The 24,463-nt window shown below is 41.4% G+C and overlaps 5 protein-coding genes across 7 annotated transcripts in view; 3 read left to right on the forward strand and 2 right to left on the reverse strand.

Moving 5' to 3' along the window:
* The window catches only part of LOC107267323 (DNA (cytosine-5)-methyltransferase 3B), a 21,083-nt gene extending 11,925 nt beyond the window's left edge, over positions 1 to 9,158 (reverse strand). The window contains exons 1-3 of the mRNA XM_015738858.2: positions 8,798 to 9,158; positions 8,659 to 8,694; positions 1,694 to 1,857 (exon numbers count right to left, since the gene is read on the reverse strand). Coding sequence (XP_015594344.1) covers positions 1,694 to 1,759 — 66 coding nt within the window. The 5' untranslated portion in view covers positions 1,760 to 1,857; positions 8,659 to 8,694; positions 8,798 to 9,158. The remainder of the gene's footprint in view (positions 1 to 1,693; positions 1,858 to 8,658; positions 8,695 to 8,797) is intronic.
* The window catches only part of LOC107267322, an 18,589-nt gene extending 4,426 nt beyond the window's left edge, over positions 1 to 14,163 (forward strand). For both annotated transcript variants that reach the window (XM_015738857.2, XM_025084700.1), the window contains exons 2-9: positions 1,972 to 2,039; positions 2,292 to 2,509; positions 2,855 to 3,375; positions 3,596 to 3,737; positions 4,332 to 4,401; positions 7,244 to 7,393; positions 9,643 to 9,785; positions 9,862 to 14,163. In XM_015738857.2, the coding sequence (XP_015594343.1) occupies positions 1,972 to 2,039; positions 2,292 to 2,509; positions 2,855 to 3,375; positions 3,596 to 3,737; positions 4,332 to 4,401; positions 7,244 to 7,393; positions 9,643 to 9,785; positions 9,862 to 12,381 (3,832 nt within the window). In that variant the 3' untranslated portion in view covers positions 12,382 to 14,163. The remainder of the gene's footprint in view (positions 1 to 1,971; positions 2,040 to 2,291; positions 2,510 to 2,854; positions 3,376 to 3,595; positions 3,738 to 4,331; positions 4,402 to 7,243; positions 7,394 to 9,642; positions 9,786 to 9,861) is intronic.
* A 1,003-nt stretch (positions 14,164 to 15,166) lies between these two features.
* LOC107267337 (26S proteasome non-ATPase regulatory subunit 6) lies at positions 15,167 to 17,356 on the forward strand. The gene is made up of 5 exons (XM_015738905.2): positions 15,167 to 15,438; positions 15,723 to 16,074; positions 16,158 to 16,486; positions 16,569 to 16,737; positions 16,823 to 17,356. The coding sequence occupies exons 1-5, from the start codon at positions 15,294 to 15,296 to the stop codon at positions 16,995 to 16,997; spliced, it is 1,170 nt and encodes a 389-aa protein (XP_015594391.1). The 5' UTR covers positions 15,167 to 15,293; the 3' UTR covers positions 16,998 to 17,356.
* A 919-nt stretch (positions 17,357 to 18,275) lies between these two features.
* Positions 18,276 to 20,161, reverse strand: LOC107267340 (replication factor A protein 2-like). The gene is made up of 2 exons (XM_015738912.2): positions 19,624 to 20,161; positions 18,276 to 18,889 (listed from the first exon to the last, which is right to left on the reverse strand). The coding sequence occupies exons 1-2, from the start codon at positions 19,874 to 19,876 to the stop codon at positions 18,402 to 18,404; spliced, it is 741 nt and encodes a 246-aa protein (XP_015594398.1). The 5' UTR covers positions 19,877 to 20,161; the 3' UTR covers positions 18,276 to 18,401.
* Positions 20,162 to 21,003: 842 nt separating this feature from the next.
* Positions 21,004 to 23,675, forward strand: LOC107267342 (PRA1 family protein 3). Of its 2 annotated transcripts, none has more exons than XR_003059587.1 (4): positions 21,004 to 21,520; positions 21,627 to 21,844; positions 21,915 to 23,001; positions 23,150 to 23,675. XR_003059587.1 is itself a non-coding variant. In XM_015738914.2 (4 exons), the coding sequence occupies exons 1-4, from the start codon at positions 21,321 to 21,323 to the stop codon at positions 23,212 to 23,214; spliced, it is 597 nt and encodes a 198-aa protein (XP_015594400.1). In that variant the 5' UTR covers positions 21,004 to 21,320; the 3' UTR covers positions 23,215 to 23,675. The 2 variants fall into 2 exon arrangements, 1 of the variants encoding a protein (XP_015594400.1); XM_015738914.2 differs by having other exon boundaries at positions 21,915 to 22,028.
* The last annotated feature ends 788 nt before the right edge of the window (positions 23,676 to 24,463 follow it).

Genomic DNA, 24,463 nt, shown 5'->3' on the forward strand with positions numbered 1-24,463 from the left:
TTTTAAGGGGGGGGGGGGGGGGGGGGCGGAGAGACGCTCGCCAGAGAAGCAGAACTTTCGGATAATCGAGGGAGGGCTGGTCGAGTCTGGTCGGGGCCAAAACTCGGTCAAAGTCTCGGCACGGCCCGCTTTCCTTTCGTTTGTCCGCTCGAACTCCGCGCTCGCCCTGGAAGACTGCGTGCTCGCCAATTGCCAGAGGCACAGAGACACTCGAGGTGTCGCGCAACTTCGAATGCAAACCCGACAGCGAAGCGACCAACGGAACCTCCTTCCTCGGGTTCAAAGACGTCGTGCGCCTCCCATCCAACGGACTCGCGCTTCGTTTCACGAGCCCCTGACCCGTCAGCGCTGCCTGACGTCACTTTACACGATCAAATTCAAAATTCGCAAATTTCTATCGTTACGACTTACGAGTGACGAATTGTCTCGAGTGAGCCACCTAGGTAGGTGTGTACACCTACATGTACACACGTGCGATTGTTTCGGGGATTTGCCAGTGACAGTCCCTGTCGCCGACCATTTCTTCGACTCTCCTCTTGACGCTCGTCGCTCTTTCGAACGGCTGTTTGCCCTTTAGCTTCTTCAGAGAATAGAAACTGAATTTCGCGCGAGAAAATAGTTTCCGCGAAATGTGCCTGGGCCGGCCAGCACGTTTGCTTTTTCGTATCGACATTTTGAACGGACTCTAGTGTGCACGCGCACACGCGCGCGCGCGTGCAACGTTTGTATTTATCTCCGTCTCTACGTGTGCGAGAGAGCGCACCCTACCCCCACCCCTCTTCAGTATCGTGCGAACGTATAAGGTTGCGTGCGCGCGCGCGCGCGCCCGTGTATCCCTGGACCCCTGCTGTAGTAGAGTTTTCTCAAGGTATCCCTTAGCAACGAGAGCACCACCATCACTATCACAAGGACCGGGATGACTATCACGAGCATCCCACCGCCATTACGAGCATCACCATTGACGCGGCTGCAGAGTCAGCGTGGATTCTGTCGTCATCGCGATTCTGTTGAAAAATTATGATATCGGGACTGAGGGGTACCTACGCACGATCTCGCGATCGGCCTAGCGACAGTCGGTCTGATTGAGACTGCGAGAGCGACCACCCTCGGGAAGGTTAAAGGGTCAACAGATAAGAAGGAAGGAAGGAAGGAGATGAAATTAAAGGGGAGAAGAAGAAGGAAAAACGAGGAACGAATCTACGCGGCGATGCAAACATAATTGAGGAAGTTTTATCGAACGTGAAAAGTTGCTTTCTTTCAATTCTTGTATCGCTTCCCGACCACGAGACGCGACGCCATGCATAATCACCTTTGAAATTGGCGAGAAGTGCGAATAGCTGAATTTCTCCTCGAAGCGCCGGGACGTCGCGTCTTAACGAAATGCCGGAAAATCTGTTAAAGCGACCAGGAGCGCCGGTGACCAGCGCTCCGATCAGCAGGCAGGACTAGAAGCAAAGAGGAAAAAGGCGAAAGAGAAGAAGAAGAAGAGAAAGAGACAGTTATAGGGATGACAGAGTACGTAGGCGCGCGTGCAGGACGGAATCCCGATATGTTTTTAAACGATCCCTGAGTTTCCAGCACGGATTTACCGGGATCCCTTAATGCGTCACTCGAGGCACCTCGAACTTCTACAACGAGTATACTATCGGCTGTCGAGCAGAATCTCTCTTTCGCCTTTTGTTTTTGCTCTTACCTTGATCGATGCTGACGCCTTCCAGCGTCCGAACAGACGACGGCGACGCTTCCGAGGGCCGGGCATTATCGTGCTTCTCTCTCTCTCTCTCTCTCGCTCGCTCGCTCTCTCTGTCTCTCTGCCAACGAAAACACGTCGAGGATCCTTTCGCAGCAACTCGTTACCTGCAATGACAAGCCTTATGACATTTCTCCCATTGAACTTCCATTTAACTTATGCGATAGCAAAGCAACGTTCGGATTCTGCCGATAAATGCTAACGTTTCTTTCGACTTTCAGCTCGTACCCGTCCCCAGTGCACAATGGCACGCAGAGCGGCCAAACCATGAGCTGCTCGGGAACGCAAGGTGAGAGAGAAACACTTTTCTTATTCTCCCCATCCGTGCCGCCTCTGTCCAGCATCCGCGTCCTCGATTCTTCATTTCGATACCTTAGACTGGCACAAGTGGCGGGTTAGCAGGACGCGGAGAGTGTGCGGATGGGCGACAGTGCGTGCTGCACGGAAACCCAGAGATTGAACCTACCCCAGCGGGCTGCTGCTGCTGCTGCTGCTGCTGCCATTGCGGCTCCTTTTGCTCACAGGCTTCTTTGTATTTCAGGCGTTCTAGTGAAACAGGAGGCTAGAGACGATGGATACGAGACGAGTCCAGATCTCGAGATGAGAAGTACAGGCGGCGACAGTAGTCAACAGTACCACACGCCCCTGACCCCACACACCCCACACACACCTCACACTCCCCACACTCCTCTCACCCCGATATCGGCCACCCCCCAACAACCTCAGCAGCCCAGCTCGACCGCTTCTGCCCTCGGACAGGTGAGTCACTGAGCTATTATCTTATGCATAGGGATACATGATCCCTACGTCACTGCCCTTCTTTTGATTATTGCTCCAGTTGCAGCTGCTATTCGTCCTGGCGCCGTCAAGTTCTCTTTAAGCTTTGCACTCTCTCTGGTGTCGTCGCTGAGATTCCAATTTTTTATAACACGCGTGTCTTGTCCCTTCCAGGCGTATCGAGATATCGTTACGCCAACAGTCTAATCGTTGCAATGAAAATCATGAATATCTGAATATTAACTGAATACTAAGTGCGATACGTGAGGAACTATTATAAATAGAAATGAAAGGGTGAAGGATTGAGTCGCTGTGATTTATTTGCAGGTGACGATTAAATGCGAAACACCGGTGGACCCTTACTCGTTTGTAGACGAAGAGATGTCCATTGCTGGAGGCATAAGAGCCACCAGCAGCCCGACTGTAAGTACAGACGGCGTGAACCCAACGTCGTGCCCCAGCGGTGCCCACTCGATGACGCCCTGTTCAACGCCACCCGGATCTACAACCTCCGTTATACAAAATGGCCAACATTCGACCTCCCAGCATCATCTCTCACATCCCAATCATCACCATCATCATCAGCATCATCAACATCAGCATCACCATCAGCAGCAGCAGCAGCAGCAGCAGCATCACCACCATCATAATCATCATCAACAGCCCCATCAAAATAATAATTCACAATCGCAGCAGCAACAGCAGCAGCAGCAGCAACAACAACAACAACAACAACAAACAACTCTGACAACCATAAACAACGTTGTGACAAACAATCTTCAACTTGGGCATCAACCGAAGAAACGCGGCCGCAAAAAAAAATGCGAGATGGTACTCACCCCCGAGGAGTAAGTACTCTTGACAAGTGCCATTTGCCACTTTACGAAAATTCGAGAACGTCCCTTTGCAGTTTGAAAATTTCTTGAATTTCTATTAATTCCTTCCCTCCCGTCGCCGAATAGTGGTAGGATCAGGGGCATGCACGAGACGCATCGCTCGTTACTACCCAATGCGAGAGAGAGAGAGAGAAAGAAAGAGGCCTTTACGAACAAACGTTTATTTTATCAGGGCAGAGCTTGCGGAAGCGAAGAAACGAGCAAAAACCTACAAGGAGAGGAAGAAACACGACAGGTTCGACGGAATGCCTGAGGAGGAAGTGAGCAAGCGCGTACTTCCGGATCATCTCTCGAGCAATCTTGATATCATCATAGTAAGTGTCGATTAGCACGATCGATTTCAAATAACATATATTCGTACATCACAACATTACCTTTTCGACTTTTTTAGTTAAATTTCAATTCTCTCAGATTAATTCGTAAGAGTGTAGGCACGCACTCGTAAGAGCGACATTCCTTTTGATCTCAGCAAGGAAGCAACTCTCTCTCCCTCTTTTAAATCCGGTTTATCCGCACTCACTCTCGATGTCCTTTAGTATCGCACGCGCTGCCAACTAACTGTTGCTAACGTGAATTACTACGCTATTGGAAGAGGAAGAATTGCTTATCTTTAGACGGGTTCTTGACTCTCGTCTATTTCCTTCAGTTCGTTCAGTTTGTGCGGTTCTCGGCATCGCCGGTCCTGAGGACTCTGTCGTACCCTCGATAACGTCCTCTCGATACAATTGAGCCTGGCTCGAAAAACATGAGGCGCCTCCTTTTCTTGACAACCAGGCTGCCAACTCTCTTAATCCCTAAACTTCAACTAAAAGACTTTGTGGACTCGTAGACTAGTTGGCCGATGCATGCGTTTCACCAAGTGTAAATTAATCTGTAATGCCGTCTCTTACGTTCGATCTATCTTTCAGATTGGCATAAATCCTGGACTCTTTGCCGCTTACAAAGGGCATCACTACGCGGGACCTGGAAACCACTTCTGTAAGTGACGCGCCGCATCAATCGCTCCTCGCTCTCTCGTCTTTACGCTTTTTCGTTTGGACTTTTAAGACCCGTCACCCATTTTTATCTCTACTCTCGCTGCTCTCTCTCCCTCTCTCTCTCTCTCTCTCTCTCTCTCTGCTCTTCGCTGCTATTCGTTTTCCCAGGCTGCTAAGTGGACCTTGAACGGTGAGCAAGAAGTCAAATTCCAGCCGACAAAAAGAGAAGATTCGAGATGCGAGAAAGAGTTAGATAGATGTACATCGGTATTGCCATCTCCGCAAAGCACGAAAGCTCAGGGGTTGGCAGGAAGCCCCATCGGTCCTCGCCCACGCACCAGCAAATCAATCTGATCGTTCTGGCCGTTCGACGTTTATCTCGATTTAAGATGACGATTCTTCTGTCTTATTGCTTATAATCAGAAAAAAAGCTAGCGAAGTTGCGGTTCTTCTGGAATTTTTGGTAAAATCTGTTTGTTTAGTAACTAGATGCGGTACCGGGATCGCACGCATTCAACGAATTTGAAAAGCCCGCGTAGAACCTTCTGGGGAATCGATCACGATGTGGAAGATTCGATTGACGCGTGCTCCTTCGCATGATCGACGAAAAAAAATGTGATTGCCCAAAATTTGAATGACGTCTTCGTATTGACCACTCGGAAGAAACGTATCGGTGAGCCAGGAGGCAACTCGTCTTTCGTTTCCACGCGCACGCGTCTACTTACGCACGGTTGCCATTCGTGCATTTTATGTCGTCGGCGGTGTTAGGTTAGGTTTCGGCTGGATTTTCCAGGGTTTTCCCGGGGTTGCGGTAGTCCGAGGGGTAGGCGGACGGGGGGTGGGTTGCCAAGTGGGCGAATGGTAGGTGGTCGGACGAAGACGGGGAGGGAAGATCGGTTGCCCGATAGGGGGAAGCGGGACGACATGAGCGAGGTTAGGTTAGGTTAGGTTAGGTTACGTGTACTGGTGTCTAATGCTGGCATCGACAGTGCCCCGACGAGATAGTGTTAGAGAGACGAATTTGGGGAAACTGTAATAACGAGTGGTGTAGGCCGTGTAGGGAAGGGTGGAAGGAGACAGGTAGGGAACGAGTGGAGGAATCGTGGTGTTGGGTGGGGGAGGGCCGAGATACCCCAATGACGAGAAAAAGGGAAAACCAAAGGTGTAAATATATAACGTACGAATTAACCGAATCGAAAGAGTAGCCGATAGACAGATAGCTTTGTGTATTAGCCAAAATTTGAAAGAAAAGTACGAGCGAAAGAGATCTGACTAAAAAATAAGTAACATGCAGCTGCTTCCCAATTGTTCCTACATCCCCCCCAAGGACCAACGAAACTTTTCGTGATGCCGCATGATGTCAATTTCTAACACAATTCATATGCAAACTTGAAAATGATTCGAATAAGACCGATCAACAAGGATTGGGAATTATGTAATTTCGCGATTAAAAATATTTTTTTTTCAGATTTTTCTGAAAAATTTTGTAATTGAAACTTTAAGTGGGCTCCAGACATTGTACGTTTCACTTTCCGATGTCCATGAATTAATTTTGAATTTTTTATGTATTAAATCTATCATCATCCAAAGCATCGGAAAGATTGTCAGTAAGGAGATGTCGGTGTGCGATAAAGAATTCGGGCACGGTGGGTGCCATGCCGAATAGGAGAATCAAAAGGAGTCGAAGGTGTTCGGTGGCTCTCGGAGAGACGTTCAAGGTAGCTGGAGAGAGATACGAGAAGGCAGACGGCGCAACGGAGATAGCGTAGCTGTGTGCAGGAGAGCGAAGGCTGGTAACTATAATGAGTGGTGTTCGTGGGTGGGAAAACCTGTAGTCCCCTAGAACTCTCCGTACGTCCTAGCCGTACGAGAATACGAACAGCGGCGACTGTTCGATGCTACGGAGGGAAAAGTAGCACGAGTAAGAGAGGCGAGAAGGGGGGTGTGCGGATTGTGCAGGCTATGCGGGGTGAATGCGAGAGAGAGAGAGAGCGAGGAGGGGGTTGGGGGGTAAAAGGGGCAGGAGCGAACGAGGGGAACGGGGCAAAGGGGCAAAGGGGAACTGCTGTCGGGGTGCTTGAGAGGATCGAGGGAGGAGAGGTTGTCGCACGCCTATCCGCTCGATAGCAGCTTACAGTCCGTGCACGTTCACTACACCCTGCTATTTCCCATCTCTACGTTTGACTATTTTCATATTTTCGACAGCAATCGCTGATAAATTATCATTCTTACAATTAGTCCAAGCGTTCACGCTACTGCATTGAGAAACCGTCATTCCGTTGTTTCTCGTTCAATGTTCAACAGGGCAAGTATAGATACATAACTAGGTAGGCAGAAAGAGAGAGAGAGAGAGAGAGAGAGAGAGAGAGAGAGACGCGTGCCTGCGCGCGCCCGCGATTCGATGGGGTAGAAAGAAACGAAATGATCATCAACTTACAGAATAACGAAAACAGGGGCAAATACTTGCTGTTGATAAACGAGCCAAAAAGATGCCATTGAAATCGTCTGAAACGCAAGTGAAAATTGATTTTTCTTTGCGGGCTCCCGGCTTTTATAGCACTGCCGACTACCGAGTCACAGGTAGTATCGATTTTCACCTGTCGGCTACTCCCGACGCGTTCCGCATGCAGCCTGCAACTTTTTGCAAAGATTTGACCAATGTGCGCTTAAACGAAAGGTTTGAGTATTTCCAGGAAGATGATTTTTATACCTGAGAGTGAAAGAGAGAGAGAGAGAGAGAGAGAGAGAGAGAGAGGGAGGAGAGGGGGGACGTTAATAAAGTAATTAATTATTATAAATCGAGGTAATTGGACAAAGGAGTTAAGTCGAATTATTGCTTTTAGGGAAATGTTTACACTTGAGTGGACTCACGCCAGAACCATTGACGGCTGATGACGATTATAAACTTCTGAGACTCGGCATTGGCTTTACGAACATGGTTGCTCGTGCCACCAAAGGAAGTGCAGATCTCACAAGAAAAGAAATTAAGGAAGGTATGTACTGCGTATTGGTAACACTACAGTCCGACCACTCTTCTATCGGCAACAATTAATACATATTCATGTTGTTTGCCACTAATCATTCCGTAACGATTGTCCTACTATATAGAAGTTCCTTAAACTTAGCCTCGTCCATAATCAATTTCAAAACATGGATACTCTCGTTCGTCGTCTGTATTAGCTGCGTAAGTGCAAAATTTTTTAAAGATTTTAATTGTCATTCGGTGACTGCAATGAAGGTCTCATGACAATTAACACTTTTTAAGCTTTGTCATAATACAATATACAATCGTCATCGCAAAGCGGGGACGTGTGTGGGAATACGGTCTAAAATTCGAGATGAATCATTCAACCGATTGACCTGAAATTTACACGAAAAATTATATTACGGATGTATATGATACACGTGTAGCATTTGCAGACAGTGGCACTTTGACTTTTGAGACGGCGCAGGCGAAACAGTCCAAAACCCTAATGTTGTATGTCTCCATTCAAAATTCATGGTCAACCACCTAACAGGTTGATATTTACATGAGAAATCATGAGGATACGTATAGGTATGTACGTAGCGTTTGAAAATATCGAACACTTTCAGTTTGAAAGTTCCCTGTCCGTGTAATTAACTTTTGTTTGCAACGGCGAATGCACAAGATGCGACCGCACCATTCAGAGGATTATGCCTCATGACAAAACCTGTTTGCCCCGATATTTACATTCTTAGATACCTTACCTCAAGGTAATTCTGGCATGTCGCGTTCTTTTTTATCAGCGCTATTGCGCTGTAGTAGAGGTATTTGAACACACCCCGTCCAAAGCAAAAATGTTCACAATTTTAAACCGAAGGAAAATGTTATGCTCATACGTCGTACGCTCCCTGATAGAACTAACGTCCAATTATGCATTTAGTTCAAAATCAGATGATCGACCGTAACCTCTCACACTCACACTCAGTCATTGCTGAGTTACCGCCCTTGCAAACTTTGCGATTGTGAGGAATTTCTTGAGGGAGTGACAAGCGAGTTACTAGTAAATGACCGTGATTGATTTCCATTTGATTGGTTCATTTGTTTTCAAAAGTTTAAACAATAAACTACGACGATGCGAACTGAGCAGATCACGAAATGCTGTGTACGACAGTATTGACTTGAACTGATGCGTGAAGCTATATCCGAAAATGCTATAATTTTTAGCACGTCCTGCGTAAAAAAGCTAAATTTTCTACATCTACGAAAGTAGTCGTAAGAGCAGTTATTACTTACCTCACGGCTATTAAAAAATGGAATACAGGACCAGTTCTTGCCATGAAAAGAAAAAGATAAACTCGCATTGATCTTTCACAGATTTATTCACCACTCAAAACAGCATGGAGTTTTCGTAAAAACTTGCGGAGATACCTACTTATATTGTACTTAACAGTATTTGCAAACTGTATGCCCTTACTCCGACTAAACCTCCCTTTTCGTTGAGCTAGTTAAGAAGGTGCCCGCCCAAGTCGATCGTATTACTCGTACTAGTCGAAAAACTTGGAAAGTCCAAACTAGTCATTGGTCAAAGTTTCCTCGTCGCGAAGAATTTGGCCCAATGAGGATTCTGATATTACATTTGAACAGATCCGTTCGACAATGCTGCGAGGACTCTCTAACGGAGACATAGTTTGCGGCGTCGTCTGCAGGTTATTGAAATTGTCTCTATAATGCTTCGACCAATGGGTTTACGACCTAGGATTTTTATTTTCTCGTTATTCGGTCGGAGTAATGGTTGACCGCTACTCGAATGTTGTTGCATTTGATTGATTAATAGGTACTTATACCGTTTTCTTCTACAATAGTTGTTAATATCTAGTATTTATTTCAAATCGCAAAGCTATGCATAAGATTTTTCAAAAGAAGAAGAACAGTTGTTTAACCCCATGGAAATTGTACTCCGACAGTTCAACTTGCGTTTTAATTTTGCACAGTGTAAATGTAACATAGCATTAGAACTAACAATCGATTCGTTTGTATTAGCATGAGTAGTACACAGAAAAGTTTGTCATCGTGTCGAACATCTTAAGATCCTTGAAAAATTCATTGCGAATACTACAAGCATCATTGTGTTTTTGTTTATCGGAATATATTTGTATGGGATAGAGCCATCCTCGCGGTACCGGTAATTTCGAAAAATACCATTAATCTAAAAGTTTTTCGAAATTAATAATATTCTCATTATTTTGCGATTATTTTGTATATTTTTTTATGTTTCAGGTAGCCATATACTACTGGAAAAATTGAGGAAATATAAACCAAAAATTGCAGTTTTCAACGGAAAGCTCATTTATGAGGTATTCTCTGGAAAAAAGGAATTTGGATTTGGGAGGCAACCGAATCTTGTGGACGGGACAAATACTGTGAGTAATTTATTCAATGACAATTTAGCAATATCATTGTAAATTATATTCTTTTCTTTTCTTGATTTACTTGCAGTATATGTGGGTAATGCCATCGAGTAGTGCACGATGCGCTCAATTGCCTCGAGCTGCTGACAAAGTGCCATATTATGCAGCTCTGAAGAAGTTTAGAGATTATCTTAATGGTACTATATCACATCTTGACGAATCAGACATTGTTTTTGCGGACTCCAAGTTAAAAAAGAAAGAGCAGGATGTAATCGAAGACAAGAAGCCTGTCTTCAGTGATGAACTTTGTTCTGATCCTGACAATAGAATAACTGAAATAAGTAGCGCAGTCATTGTGAAACAGGAGCCAGGACTTGTACCAGGTAAGAAGAAAAGAGGTCGCCCCAAGAAGATTAAAAATCCTGATGAACAGCCGATCCCTGACCCTGAGAAACTTGATGCCAATGGTGAGGTCATAAAGAAACGTCGTGGGCGTCCCAAAAAAATACATCAACAACAGAAGCAGCAGGAGCGGGAGGCACGTGAAAATGAACAGCAGCAGCAACAGCAACAACAAAATCATCAACATCATCAGCATCATCAGCATCATCAGCAACAGCAACAGCAACAACAGTCAATTAATCACCAGTTGAGTGAAGGATATGGCAGTCAGAATATTCCAAGCTGTTTCTCACCACCATTGATGTCTCCGCCAAAGACCTTCCCACATATGGCACCATACTCTCAGTCTCTCAGTGATTCAGGATTTTTTGCGCAGGCCTTAAATGATAGCCCGTACAGCCTCAGTGCAAAACAGAGTCCTGTTCACCTTCAACATTACAGCCAAAGTCCCAAGTCTATGTCGCTCTCGTTTACGCATTCGGATCTCTCATCCGAAATAAATACTGCGATTTCTTCGGAGAACAATCTTGAGCCATCACCTCTTACATCGCCCAGTGTTGAACATCCTGACTTCGAACTTCCAACGAGTATCTCGCAACAGAATTTGAATGCTGAGCATCGAGGGTATAATCACGGTACGACAACAGATGGCGGTACGAGTGTCACAACGGGTACCGCCAGCGAAAACAGTCCCGGTGCGAACTACGCGAGCTATATGGGCTACCATGAGCAGCAGAGCAACGAGACTACACATTCCCATTCGATGTCTCATTCCCATCCTCATCCTCATCCTCATACGCTTCCAGAATCCCAAGCTCTGGGGCATTCCCATTCCCATTCGCATCCTCAGTTGAACGCGCATTCTCACCAAACAACAACCAAAGTCGCAGTAGAGAATCATTCACATCAGACTTCGCCACATGCTCATTCTCATACACCGACACACAGCTCTATGTCGCCTCATGATTCTCACGAGCAATACAGCATCAAGAGGAACTCTGGACAAGACGTTGCTTCGAAGAGTCTCAGCGATCTCGAATCCTTGGTTGATCAGATACCGAGTATAGCGGATGGTGGAGCAGGTGCAGGCACTCCGGGTAGTGTAGGCGTTGGCATTGGCGTTAGTGTCACCCAAAGACATATGTCTCACGCCGGCATATCAGAAGAGTCGATGGCTGATAAACTCGAGACTCATCAGTCGAGCTATCTTTCTGGTTTTCCGGGCGGCAACATGTCAAACTATAGCCCACCTCTGTCGACCGCCGGTGCAATTTATCCCGGTTCTTTACATCATACAAACCCCGCTGATAGCTATAGTTCCCTTTATGGTGTTAATTCTCGGCATCATATCCACACGGAGTCTCAACACCAACAGCAGCAGCATCATCAGCATCATCATCATCATGCGCATCATCATCATCAGCAACAGCAGCAGCAACAACAGCAGCAGCAGCAGCAACAACAGCAGCAACAACAACAACAACAACAACAACACAGCAAGTCATACACCGTGGAAAATCTCGCTTCGAGTAATTACACTCCGAGTATGAATCATACGCATCCAGGAAACTCGTATCCAAATCTTATTGCCGGGCCACATTATCCGGTACCAATGGCTTCGACGAATGGATACCTCTTTGGTAGTTTGGAATCGACTTTAATGCAACGTACTTACGGTATGGGCGGTATGGCCGGTATGGCCAGCATGAGTGGTATGCCTGGCATCGCTGGTATGAGCAGTATGAGTGGTATGAACGGTATGAGTAGTATGAGTGGTATTCCTCCGGGGATGCATCCGTCCCTGGGGCACATGGCTAATCCTTATCCTTACAACAGTTCGTATCCGAGTTCTTTCGAGCCATACGGAGTGCCACCACCGCCACCAGCGTCGTCAGGCCCGGGACCTGGAGTCGTAGCAGTCTCCGCATCGACACCAGCTTCCACGTCGGTTGGAACGTTGTCCATGTCGGTCGCCGCATCTACGAGTCAAAGTCCAACGACGTCAGGGAACGGTGGTATTGGCATCGGTATCGGAATTGGCGTCGGTGTTGGAGTGAACGGCATACACGTACCGAGCGCTAATTATTCCGGATACGGCGCGGGAAATTTGACGCCGACACCGACATCACCGTACCTTCCAAGTCCTCACCACCATCACCATCATCACCATAGACCACCACTTGACCTTGCCTACGACGGCGTATGATAGTCAATGTAAGATTAATGCGTTTGGATGATTCCCGCAGGAAGGCTCTTTTCTACGTATTTTTACATGCTAGGAATTTATGTATTTGGCGGTGTTATTCTCACAATTGTGAGATCGATTCTCCTTCCCTTCCTCCCAATCATGTCATTTCCGTCTGGTTGTGTTTCTTTTTTTTCTTGTCTTTTCTTTTTTATTGCCATTTCTTAAATCAGTCTGCTTCGTTTGTACTTATCGTTAGTCCGTGAAAAAATATAGACCGACGGATTAATTTGCAAAGAAGGAATCGCAAATGTTGGATGCTGCTGCTGGATTTCTTTGCCGATCGACCTCGCGAACGGTCGTCAGAACAGGTCGATGGCAATGACAATGACAATGGGACGAAAGGTCGAATCGAATGACTGAAGAGCATCTGAAGTTTAAAACTCGGCCGTATGCATAGGACTGATAGACAATTCTTTTATTATTAATTACGAAAGGACACGATCTCGTTCCTCAACGTAAAAGAAGAAAGTAATGTTGAAAATTGGTTAATAAGGTCTGCCATTTGTTGAATAAGTGCTACGCAGTCACCGGTGTTAATCGCAAAGAGAAAATTGTTTTTCCTTCTGTTTTTCCATATAAAAAAAATCAACATGACTTTCCCTAATGTTTTTGCTCATGTTTTTTCTTTCTATCATTCTTGTCGCTCCTTACTCTCTAACTACAACATTGTTGCAATCATCGTCACTGTTGTTGCTGTTGTTATTATTGTTATTGTCATTATCGTAATAATTATCGTCGTCAGTGTCGACGTCGCCGCGCCATATCGTCATTCTCATAGGTTTTTTAAAAGTGAAGAACAAACCCACCGCGCTGTCGCCATTAACTCTAACATTATTAACTGTTGAACTTGAACCTGCGATACTTGGAGACTCGAGCTCATTTTCGAATTTGAAGGTAATTATTATTTATCGTTATTGACCATGGATAATGCCGTAAATATTGTCATGCTACGTTACTTTATGTCAGTATCATATTCTATAATATTTTGTATTTTTAACGTTACTGCGTTTATCAATTAACGTATGGCATAATCAATCCTGTATCGCTATATTAACGCTGTAAAATGCTATGTCGGCATTATTATACATTATTATACATATTATACATAGAAAAGGAGGAAGAAAATAGTCGCGTGGAAGAGGATAAAGGGTGGTGAGAAAAAGAGAGAGAGAGAGGAGAGACTATGTGCGACGAGGAAGGACGGGAGGAAGAAAGACAAAAGCCGATTGACATTATACATAAAATATAAATACATATATTGTGTCGAATAGCCGTAACACGAATAATGTTTATCGAGTAATCACATTATAAGTACGTGTCGAGACATTAAGAAGAAGATGCACAGGGTATAGATGAAGTCGTTGATATAGTAACTAATGTCTACGTATGTAAAGTGATGCGTGTGTTTTGTGTGTTGTGTGTTTGTATATCACTATTCGGTTGGCACGTGCCTCCGACTGCGCATGTAATTATATATACACACACACACACGCACAAACACACACACGCCCCGACGTGCGCGCGGACGCACACGCACACGCACACGCAGGCATACATTTTAATGCACTGTGTGTACGTGCGCGCGTGTATATATATGTATATACATACGATACACTATATGTTTCTTTCGTTTCATCGGCCTCAACAAGTAAATTAATGAAAACCGACAACTTAGTAAATGTTTTCCAAAATCCATTCCGGTTTCATTGAGAAATAAAGTATAGATGTCGTAAATGTTAATTATTCGTTGAGACATTCAGGACTTGCCGATCATAATTTATAAAATGAGTGATCGATAAGTCTCCTTACACGCAGTGACCTTCCGCTTAACGATCGAACGATCTGATCAATCTTCTTGGTCAATATCGATCAGGGGTTCATTCGGCTCTTCGTTTGGTCAATAGATTGTACACTCTTAATAGAAATAACGGCCAGGTACACTTGAGTAACGAATAGCTCGATTGTACGTGTTGTGCGCGTATCTATCAGGACTATGTTAGGCTTAAGGCCGTTCTTCTTGTTAGACAGGCAGTCTCGCTCATATTTTTCTGTTGCTATCAATTCCGAGGGCTGTCACTGGGCTATTCCAGAGATTATTTGAGTTTCTCGTTCAGCAGACGTTTGTCCATCTGCACTGTAAATATACCGTCGCGTCACACCTTCTTATGCCCGCATGCTCCTTAAGAGACCTAATTGACACTCCAAGTCGCGTTAATTCCATAACTAACGATTCCTTGATGGCTTACAACGACGTCTGTAAGTGCTTTATGATGCTTTTTAGAACCTTAGGACTGTCGCGACTTTAACTTCAACGTTTAGATTCTCTATGACTATTAGGTGCTTGGATAGCTGATGAATCAGGTGTAGACGTGTATAACATCATATGCATATGACGCCGAACATTTTTCTTATCTTTGATAAGCTTGAACTGTGTGCGCCTGAAATTTTTCCTGCTGACACGTTCTGTCTGAATATTTTTCATCGCTATACATCTTCTGATACACTGTGTCTGCAAAAATAGGCACATGAATATTCGCGTGTATGCACGCAAGACTGATAGCGGACAATAGCAGTTTGTTCGGCGTCTTTGCATCCCCTATGCCTTGCCGTTCCGCTGTGATCCTCTAGCGACACTCCGTTCATTGGTTGGTTGTCGTCAGGTCCTGCTCTGATTGGTTTTTCCGTTGGACCGTTACGGAACCGCTTATTATAGAGGTTACCCGACAATATAATTGGTGACGCAGAGCCAGCTGGCGGCGACGCCAGGTTACAGGCACAACGAATGACTTTCAGTCCTGCATGACTCCTTGTCGTCGTTCGGTCTTAACCTTTATTCTCAATAATTTATTTCGGAAGCGGACAACCTTACAATGCCACTGGAAAATTTGGAAGAAGAGGGATTAGAAAAGAATCCAAATCTTGAACTTGCTCAGACTAAGTTTTTACTTAGTCTTCCGGAATACAAGGATGATCCAGTTCTGAAGACGAAGCTTCTTGATGCCATCAAAGCCGAGAGTAAGATGAATTGCATTTTTCTTTTGAAAGTAAATAAAAGTCGTAATAATAGCTCTAATTAGTAGTGTAACTAAATAGTGACTTGCTGAAAAGGATTCAATTTATTTCATAACAAGAGAATAGATTTTTTTATGTGACAGAGTAACCTTAGCTGCTAAGACAATTGCTTGTTATATTAATTATTAATAAGAGTAGCAATTTAATGCCCTGCAACTGTAATTGAGGCACTGCATGTTGGTTACTGAATAGATTCTGACGATGGTTATGTGTTTTGTCAAATATAGACATGGCACCATTCTACGAAGAGGTCTGCAGAGATTTGTCATGGCCAATAGACGAGTCCCTTTTGTCGAAGATGAAGGCACGTAATCAGGAGCAGTTGAAAGAACTTGATGATATAATTGAAGATGCGGAAAAAAATTTAGGAGAAATGGAGGTTCGCGAAGCAAATCTTAAAAAGTCAGAACACCTTTGTCGCATCGGAGATAAAGAAGGAGCAATAACAGCATTCAGAAAGACTTATGACAAAACAGTTTCGCTGGGACATAGACTGGACATTGTTTTTCATAATATTCGGATTGGTTTATTTTACATGGACCATGACCACATAACAAGGAACATTGACAAAGCTAAGAGGTTTGAGAATTAATTATTTGTAACTTTTATTATCGAGAACAATAATATGCCTCATTGAATATAATAATCTTTTGGCCATGTAGTCTTATCGAGGAAGGAGGAGACTGGGATAGACGAAATCGTTTAAAAGTGTACCAAGGAACGTACTGTATAGCGGTTCGCGACTTCAAAGAGGCAGCCAATTTTTTCCTGGATACTATCAGTACCTTTACAAGTTACGAACTTATGGATTACAATACTTTTGTAAGATATACAGTATATTTGAGTACGATCAGTTTACCACGAAACGAGCTGCGCGATAAAATTATTAAAGGTTCAGAAATTTTGGAAGTTCTTCACACCAATCCAGATGTGAAGGATTATTTGTTCTCATTGTACAATTGCCACTATGCAGAGTTTTTTAAGAATCTTGGTAAGTATTTGACTATGTGAAATGTGAGTTATTTACATACAGTGTGGTAATTAGCTATTGAAACTCTTGTCTTAATTTGTAGCACACGTGGAGGGCTTATTGCGCAGAGATTACTTGGTACATCCACATTATCGCTACTATGTCAGGGAGATGCGAATTTTGGCTTATACTCAGCTTCTTGAATCTTATCGGTCCTTAACACTCCAATATATGGCAGAGGCTTTTGGCGTGACAGTAGATTATGTAGATCAGTAAGTATGGTATTTGTAATTGACCTAGTTTCAGGTGAAAAATTGCCATTTGTCTTACGATTCTAAGATATTCCATGAATTTTAGGGAACTTTCTCGATTCATCGCAGCAGGTCGGTTGCATTGTAAGGTCGATCGTGTGGGTGGTGTAGTCGAGACCAATCGGCCAGACAGCAAGAATTGGCAGTATCAGGCGATGGTGAAGCAGGGAGACTTGCTACTCAATAGGGTTCAGAAATTATCTCGCGTTATTAATATATAAATGAGCTACATAAGTACATAATCGGGCAGCGTTATTATAACGCGGATGATGGTAGACATGCGTGGCAATTGGTAAGTGCATGGCATCGAAAGCGAAAGATTCGTGTGCCCAGACTACGATCAAATTCGAGGTTGCTAAAAATTGGAATCTCGGAAGATTGTGTCTACCAAAGATGTTGGGTTCATCAAATGTATGTCGATTTGTAATTTTCTTAAAACTCAGTATATCATCCGAATTACATGCAATAATTGTTTTGAATTTTTTTCTAATCTCTTAGATTGTTCCTTAATTGTATGAATAATATACTCAGACATAGTGTGCCAGCCTGAAAAAGTTCAGGCGTACACAGTAAAAAATCAGACGGCTTCCATAGATTTCTCATCAAAGCTTTCATAAGCATGCCAACGGTGTTCGACTCTCTCTCTCTCTCTTTATTAAAGTTGATTACGGGTCAGTATGACCGTGGAGTCTTACTGCGAGGACCTCCAGAAGTGTTTATTTATTGCTGCTTACAAAGAAAAGGATCCTCTATAGAAGGAGAAGGTAGACAAAGTACTTGGGTATCGATGTTAGGTGGGCAATTGAAATCTTACATTTTACACATAAGTAAAGGCAATAACTCTGGCTATATATTTCAAGTAGGTATAAAGGGTTACCACAATTTGTTCCTTGAATGTCGCGCTATTAAAATTAGGAAACAACCCAAGTAGCAATGTGATATCTGAACGATATCCAAAGGACGTCCAGAAAAAGTTCCGAATAATTATTTTGATGGCTAAAAAGTTACCTTTTTATATTACTAATTGTATCACTAATGTCGTTTTGGTTGGTTACTTATTGCTGTCCGAATGACAACTAAGGGATCTCATAATGGTTACTAAAATGCCAGCCAATGGTCATCGCTTATCGGCTGTCCGTATGGCGAGAAAATATTATCGAGTTGCTAAAAGATATCATTTAAAAGACGTGAATTTGATGAATTCCAAAAGATGTCTAAAATGCATCTTATAAGCATTTCAATATTTTTTGTTAGGAGAATTCACAGCAGTCCTTAACTAGGCGCGTTTTTTTTTTAATCTAAAAGTGTTTTTGTGGGGATTTAATTCTACGACAGAATCTTTGGACAAATTAAGTGAAAAAGAAATTTATCTAACTTGAGACAACCTACCTTCTTGAGACTATCAACATTATCACAGTTAAATTTCATGTGAAACACATTTTTATTAAAATATTGCAGTTGATTATAATAATTAAAGATCATAGCTGAAACAACAGTAATACCTTTGTCAGAAATTATTTAATAATAACAAAAATACATATTTTTGACAGTATGAAGGATTAAAAATATTAGTAAGTATTACAAACATTCTTCCAAACATCCATAATCCTATATAATAAGTAAACTCAGGTTGTTTTAAATTGGTCTTCTGTACAAGTTGTATAAATGTGACCTTCACAGGCGAGGAATTCAAGAATATTATCAACTTGTGCCTTAATATTTATGGGTGCTCTTTGTTTAATTGTTTCTCTCGAAATACCACTTTCAGAATTATTTTCAGCATGAATAATTTGAAAAATAGTATGTTGCTCTGGTGTCATACCACTTATAAATTTGGCCTCTGTTTCCAATACATTTTGATTTTGTGGTACTGTGGAATCGCTTTGCTGTTCTCCAGACATTTTTTTAGCCTTTAGCATAATATATGTAACTTCCAAAAGGTGACTCGTGAGTTCATTCATGCTTTGAAGCGACCAGATTCGTAAAATCATAATGTGTGGCTGATCCCCCTGTTTACGAAGAACTCCGTAGACACGTGCATATCTATTTTCTGTAATATTTGGTGCAGCTTTTTCATCATCTGCTTCTAACCACAAATGAGCCACTATGCTACCTATTTTGATAAAAATAATTTAAATAAATGTAAGATCAAATAAGAACCCAGCAAACACAATATTACATGTAACGCACACATTAAATGTAATGCTACTTTTTATATATTCCTAAAGAATGCAAAATAAAAAATGCTTTTTGAACGCAAATAGACGTTATTCTAGCCACTAAAAAATATATACAGCACAGCACATATATCTTTTAAAGAAAATAGAAACAATGCTCCAAAAATTCCTTCGCAAAAGTCTTGTATAGCTGATACTTGAAGTGCTTAGATACATTATAAATATTTAGTTGGCCATCCTTTAGCGTCAATTACTGCTTTAAGTCTTCGAGGTATGGAGTCTACTAATATTTGCGTTGCCTGGACTAATATTTCTCTATTCCTGGTGTAATAATTCTTATATCTGGGTTTTGTTGCTGATACCATGTTTTGTTAATTTATTTTTGAATTCTGTTCAAAAATTTTCTATTAGACTAAGATCAAGGGAGTGATAATAATTAATATCTAAATAAAATTATTAGTACTAAGTAAGCTGTATCTTTAGGAATGTTGTCACGTCGAAAGTGAAAGTTCTTACCCAAACTAATATTACTAACAAATATTACATTTCATGTAATGTACACAGACTTTTACAAGAAATTGTAAATAAGGGGCACATTGCAACTAATGCGTCCGTTAAAATTAATATTGTGTTTACTGAGAAAACGGTATAAGACGCATTTTAATTGTACCTGTTTCGTCTTCAATATGATAAGTTATCTTAGTTGTAACACGCTGAATTTTACGTACTATTCCAATAAATGTAAATATAGGAAGAGAATGACTTCTCGTTTCCAAATCATCTTTTAAATTATTAAGATGAACTATCATTACAGGAAAAAGTTTTTGTCCTCTTTTTGGCTCTGTCTTCCCACTTGGTCCTGCTTGACTGTTGTCAAGAAATCCACCGCCCATGCTTTGACTTGTCTCAAAATTGGACCACATAGTTATGATGCACAAATGAAGCGTTCCGTTTTTCAATGTTAAATATTATGAAAGTATATTTGCGGTACGTAAATAACGTAAGAGTAAGCTAACACAGCAAACCAGTCAAACTATAATCGAAGCTGGGGCAGAATACATCCACTTCCGTGTTAACGAATCGGCACTAATTGATCAGCCGCAATTTCCCGCCATGCATATAGGGGATTACTTATGGATAACATATTGCCAACGCCAGAAAGATATCATAAAAATGACATTGTTTTAACATAATTTAGGGTATATTCCGTAATTGAACCACAGTTGCGGTTATTAAATATCAGCCGATAACATCGATTGACTTTTGTCAGCAGCCGAAATCAATCGATGCAATTGGCTGAAGTTTAAAACCCGCCCTTATGCCCTTAACGCTTATACATATGGCTTAGTTTCCACCGTAGAGAGTTTAAATAGAGTTAACCAATCAGGTATAGGAGTTGAATAGAATTAACCAATGAGGCTGCTTAACTCTATTCAAACCCTGCACGGTGGAAACTAAACCTATGTTTCTACCGTGTAGGATTGAAATAGAGTTAACTAATTAAAACAAGATTTGAGCGGAATAAGCTAACTTGATTGATTAAATCTATTTCAACCCGGTGGAAATTTGTGTGATATTAAATTTGTAATAATAATTATTATTTTCAACAATAATACGGCATCTAACTAATGACATATTATTTAACCACGATGAGAAAGCGAAACAGTCCCGCAGAAAGATGTCTTTTGGACAACGTTTACTTTATTATTACAGTCAACATTAAACCCCTACTAAAGGATATCTTTTGGATGACTTGTGTACGGATATATTAGATAGCAGTAAACTGAGAACTTTTCAATCCCTGAATAAGCCATCAATCGGTAAAAATAAAATGATAACCTTTGGACAACTATTTTAATATTTGTTTTAGAAACCTCAATAAAGTCATCTTTAAGATAACTGTAAAATGGATGTCGATTTAAAGACGTACATTGAATACCTTTCAGTAAAATCCAAAAGACAACCTAAAAACGGTGACTTATAGGTACCGATTGGACATATGTATGTACTACCTGGGAAGGAGCTCTGCCATACCGAGCAACTGAGAGGCAATAACGACGACGCTCAGTCAAACTGAGTTCGTCACTGTCACAGCTGGTCACAGGTCATCTGTAAGAGGCTGAGAAAACGGCAATTAGAATAAAGCAGAAGATTCGTTCGCAATAGAGCGTCGCTCGAAACGGTTTAATCATTCGTGACATTGCCTCTGTCATTCATTATAGGTTCTATGACGTTTTACGTGGAGTGAAAGACATTCACACACTGTACTGGGAAAATTTTGAGTGTCATTTTACGTTAATAATATTGTATGAAGGAGAGTTTACCGTGAGTCTATTAATCTACTTGCACAAGTCGATCGAGTTCAAAATGGATAAAGTGAAGATCGGTAATTCGGAATTGGAGATACCTCCGCTACGCAGCCTAGATGATTTTCTGCTGGAATCAGCACGTTTTCAAATACCTAATGTGAAAGATCTAGACAAATGGGGAAACAGAGTGGTCAACAATTTGCTTTATTATCAAACCAATTATTTCTTCATGTCTGCTTGTATTTTTCTTGTAGTTGGGTGAGCATCAGAATATGTTTTTCTAAAGGTGCATGAGTTTGGTTACAATGTCTGTGTAATAGTCGTAAAGACCTGCTAACAACAAATTTTTTTCATGCACTTGCAGATTAATTCATCCAGGAAAGATGCTTGTTGGTATTCTAGCGACAGTTATCATTCTGGGAGTGTTTGCTTATGTGTCTACCGAAGGAAGAACAATACACAATTTTAAGAAGCGATATCCAGTTGCTGGTGTCATTTTCATTCTTATTGGTGCATGTTTTGTCACCTATACAGTAGGTTCTCTTCTAGTTTTTCTGACTGGAATTTTATTGCCCTTCTCAGGTCAGACTCTCATTAAGTTTTTTATACTCTTATTATTGCAGTGTACTTATGACAATTGTATATTTTTCAGTAACATTTTTACATGCATCGATGAGGCTGCGCAATATCAAAAATAAACTTGTCAACAAGATTGAGGGTATTGGGCTAAAACGTACGCCGATGGGACTAGTTTTGGAATATCTTGGTATGGACCAAGAACTGTTTGCTTAAACTTCTGTATACGTAAGAGTGGACGTTTGCTTTTTCCCCCTTGTACTTTAAGTATATATTGAGACGATGCTCCATGTTAAAGTTTAAATTTATTAAAAATCGTTACGCTTGTATCAATCTTAATACAGCCAAAGTTATAAAGTAGTTGGTTTCTTGAGCTATACATTTAACAAATATATTCTACTTTCATTTGCGTTATTTGAATTTAAAGGGTTGCTGTTATCCATTCACAAAGATCCTAACGCGATTAACTTGTTTAATAAAATCTTATATCGTACATTAGGCGCGCTTTGTAAATAATTAGTGAAAGGTAACAGCAGTGCATCCAATAAGTAACAGGATGATCGATAGAATGAAGGCAAGGCATTATATATCCGTCATTATTGTATTTAACTTATCTTAAATATCCTATTACATATTAGTTGTGTCTACGCGAATTTAAAGGTACATTTTTTAGATGAAATATGTTTGTAAATTATTCATATAGAGTCATTACAAAAGCAGATTTTGTTGCTATGAAATATTGTCTTTTGGAAACAGTAAAACATCGAAAGATAAAACTATTGAGGTGCAGTATCAAGACGGCTATTACTTGTTTCTGTTTGGCTAATACCTATCCCCAGGTCCTTCGTCGAAAGATCTTATGTAATTAAAGAATGTGTCATCTATCTGTGTGAATTTGTTATTTTCGGTGCCAATTATATTATTGCATGGAATCGTCAATTCACATAATCGTTCTCTGGCCGGAAAATTAAATAATCGAACGCCATTTCTTCGTGTGTTTTTTCACACGCGCACGCGCGCACACAATTTTTTGATCAGATAACATTACGGTAAAGTGACGATTTGATGCAATGATCTGGCACCCGTTATTGTCACTCTGTTCTGGTACTATGTAGGAGATATAGCGGAAGGTAGAAAAGATCTGCGGCATTTTATTGTAAAATGTAAGTTTTCTTACAATGTGCATAGCATACGGTGATTATTATAATTCGAAAGGGTTGATGACTTGGAGGAGGCGGCACACCAACTGACATATTGGTACATCTAATGTAATTTTTGTCTTTCTTTTTTTTATACATGTAATCCAAATAGATGATGTGACTGGTTTGACTGTACGTGCGCAGAGTTCTATCATGGAAAAGTATAATACCTACTAAGGAGGAAGGTGCTTCTTTCCTGCAACATGTGATCAGTGTGTAAGAAGTAAGAAATGGAGTTTGAAAATTTGACTTTATGTCGATAATCGCGACAAGAATTAATTGTCTTGAAAATGGTAGGTGTAATATTGTCTGTTAGGCTATTTTTCTAGCTGAATGATGTTACACTTTTTGCAAATAATACTTTGTACCACGCGGAATCGATACAAGCTCAGCTCGCCAGATTTTGAAAAGTAAAGACTATTATTCTTTTATGATTTCTGCGTACGAATTTTGAGAAGCTAATTTGTAGTTCATCTCACATTTCTTGACGAATATAGTCGCAATATTTCAATGATTGTTTTATACATAATTTAGGGATTTACTTATTGTATCGACTAGTCTGAACTTATATCTTCAGCGGCAGGTATAACAGAATAATTTTATTATATTATCAATAAACATGTTTTACCATATGCTCATTTAAGTCTAAATAATTTATACCTTTATCGTACGTAATCTGTCATTTTCTTCACCGTGAACTCTAATCCCGTAAACCTGGATCATTTGTATCCATGGTATTTACAACGGGTTTTTCCCTCCCTGGGCGAAACAAGAGAACAATATGTGGGTCTTTCGTATCCGTAAAAAAAAATTATCAACTCAACCAACTCAGTTGGTTTGGAGAAGTTGAGGTGAAAACATTTCGAGTGAACGTGAAGGACCCATCATTACGGTTTTCGGAAGAGTTTTGTGTAAGTGAAATTTTTGTTTTTGCTAAAAATATATTTTTTAGACATTTTTTGAGCTCACGCGTCTTAAGTTTCATTCTAACTGTTGGTAACTATCGCTTTAAACCCAAGTATGGCAGGAAGATTCAAGGACTACCCCTGCGTTCCGGTATAGGCTTTTGGTACAGTGAAAGTGACATCACCTCACGGTATACCGTGATAACGTCAACTACAATTACAATTTTTCAACTAAAGTTGTGCATAATGAGCATTTTAGGTCATATATTTGTTATAAAAAAAGTATTAAAATAATTATGGAAAGGTATCTTTGAATACTTGTAGTAGAAGGTTCAAAAGTATCTTATGAATTTTTGTATCATTATTCAATATCTGAAAATTGTGATGGACGTGAACGACCCACACGTTTAAGCTTTTAACTTGTCCAAATAACGTTTATGGGATTAGGGTTAATAATGTTACTTTTTCAATACACATTTTTTTAAAGGTATGATTCATCGGATGACCTTCATCCGGTTAGA

The sequence above is a fragment of the Cephus cinctus genome, unplaced genomic scaffold (assembly GCF_000341935.2).
Source record: "Cephus cinctus unplaced genomic scaffold, Ccin1 Ccin1_scaffold0401, whole genome shotgun sequence".
Taxonomy (NCBI): Eukaryota; Metazoa; Arthropoda; class Insecta; order Hymenoptera; family Cephidae; genus Cephus; species Cephus cinctus.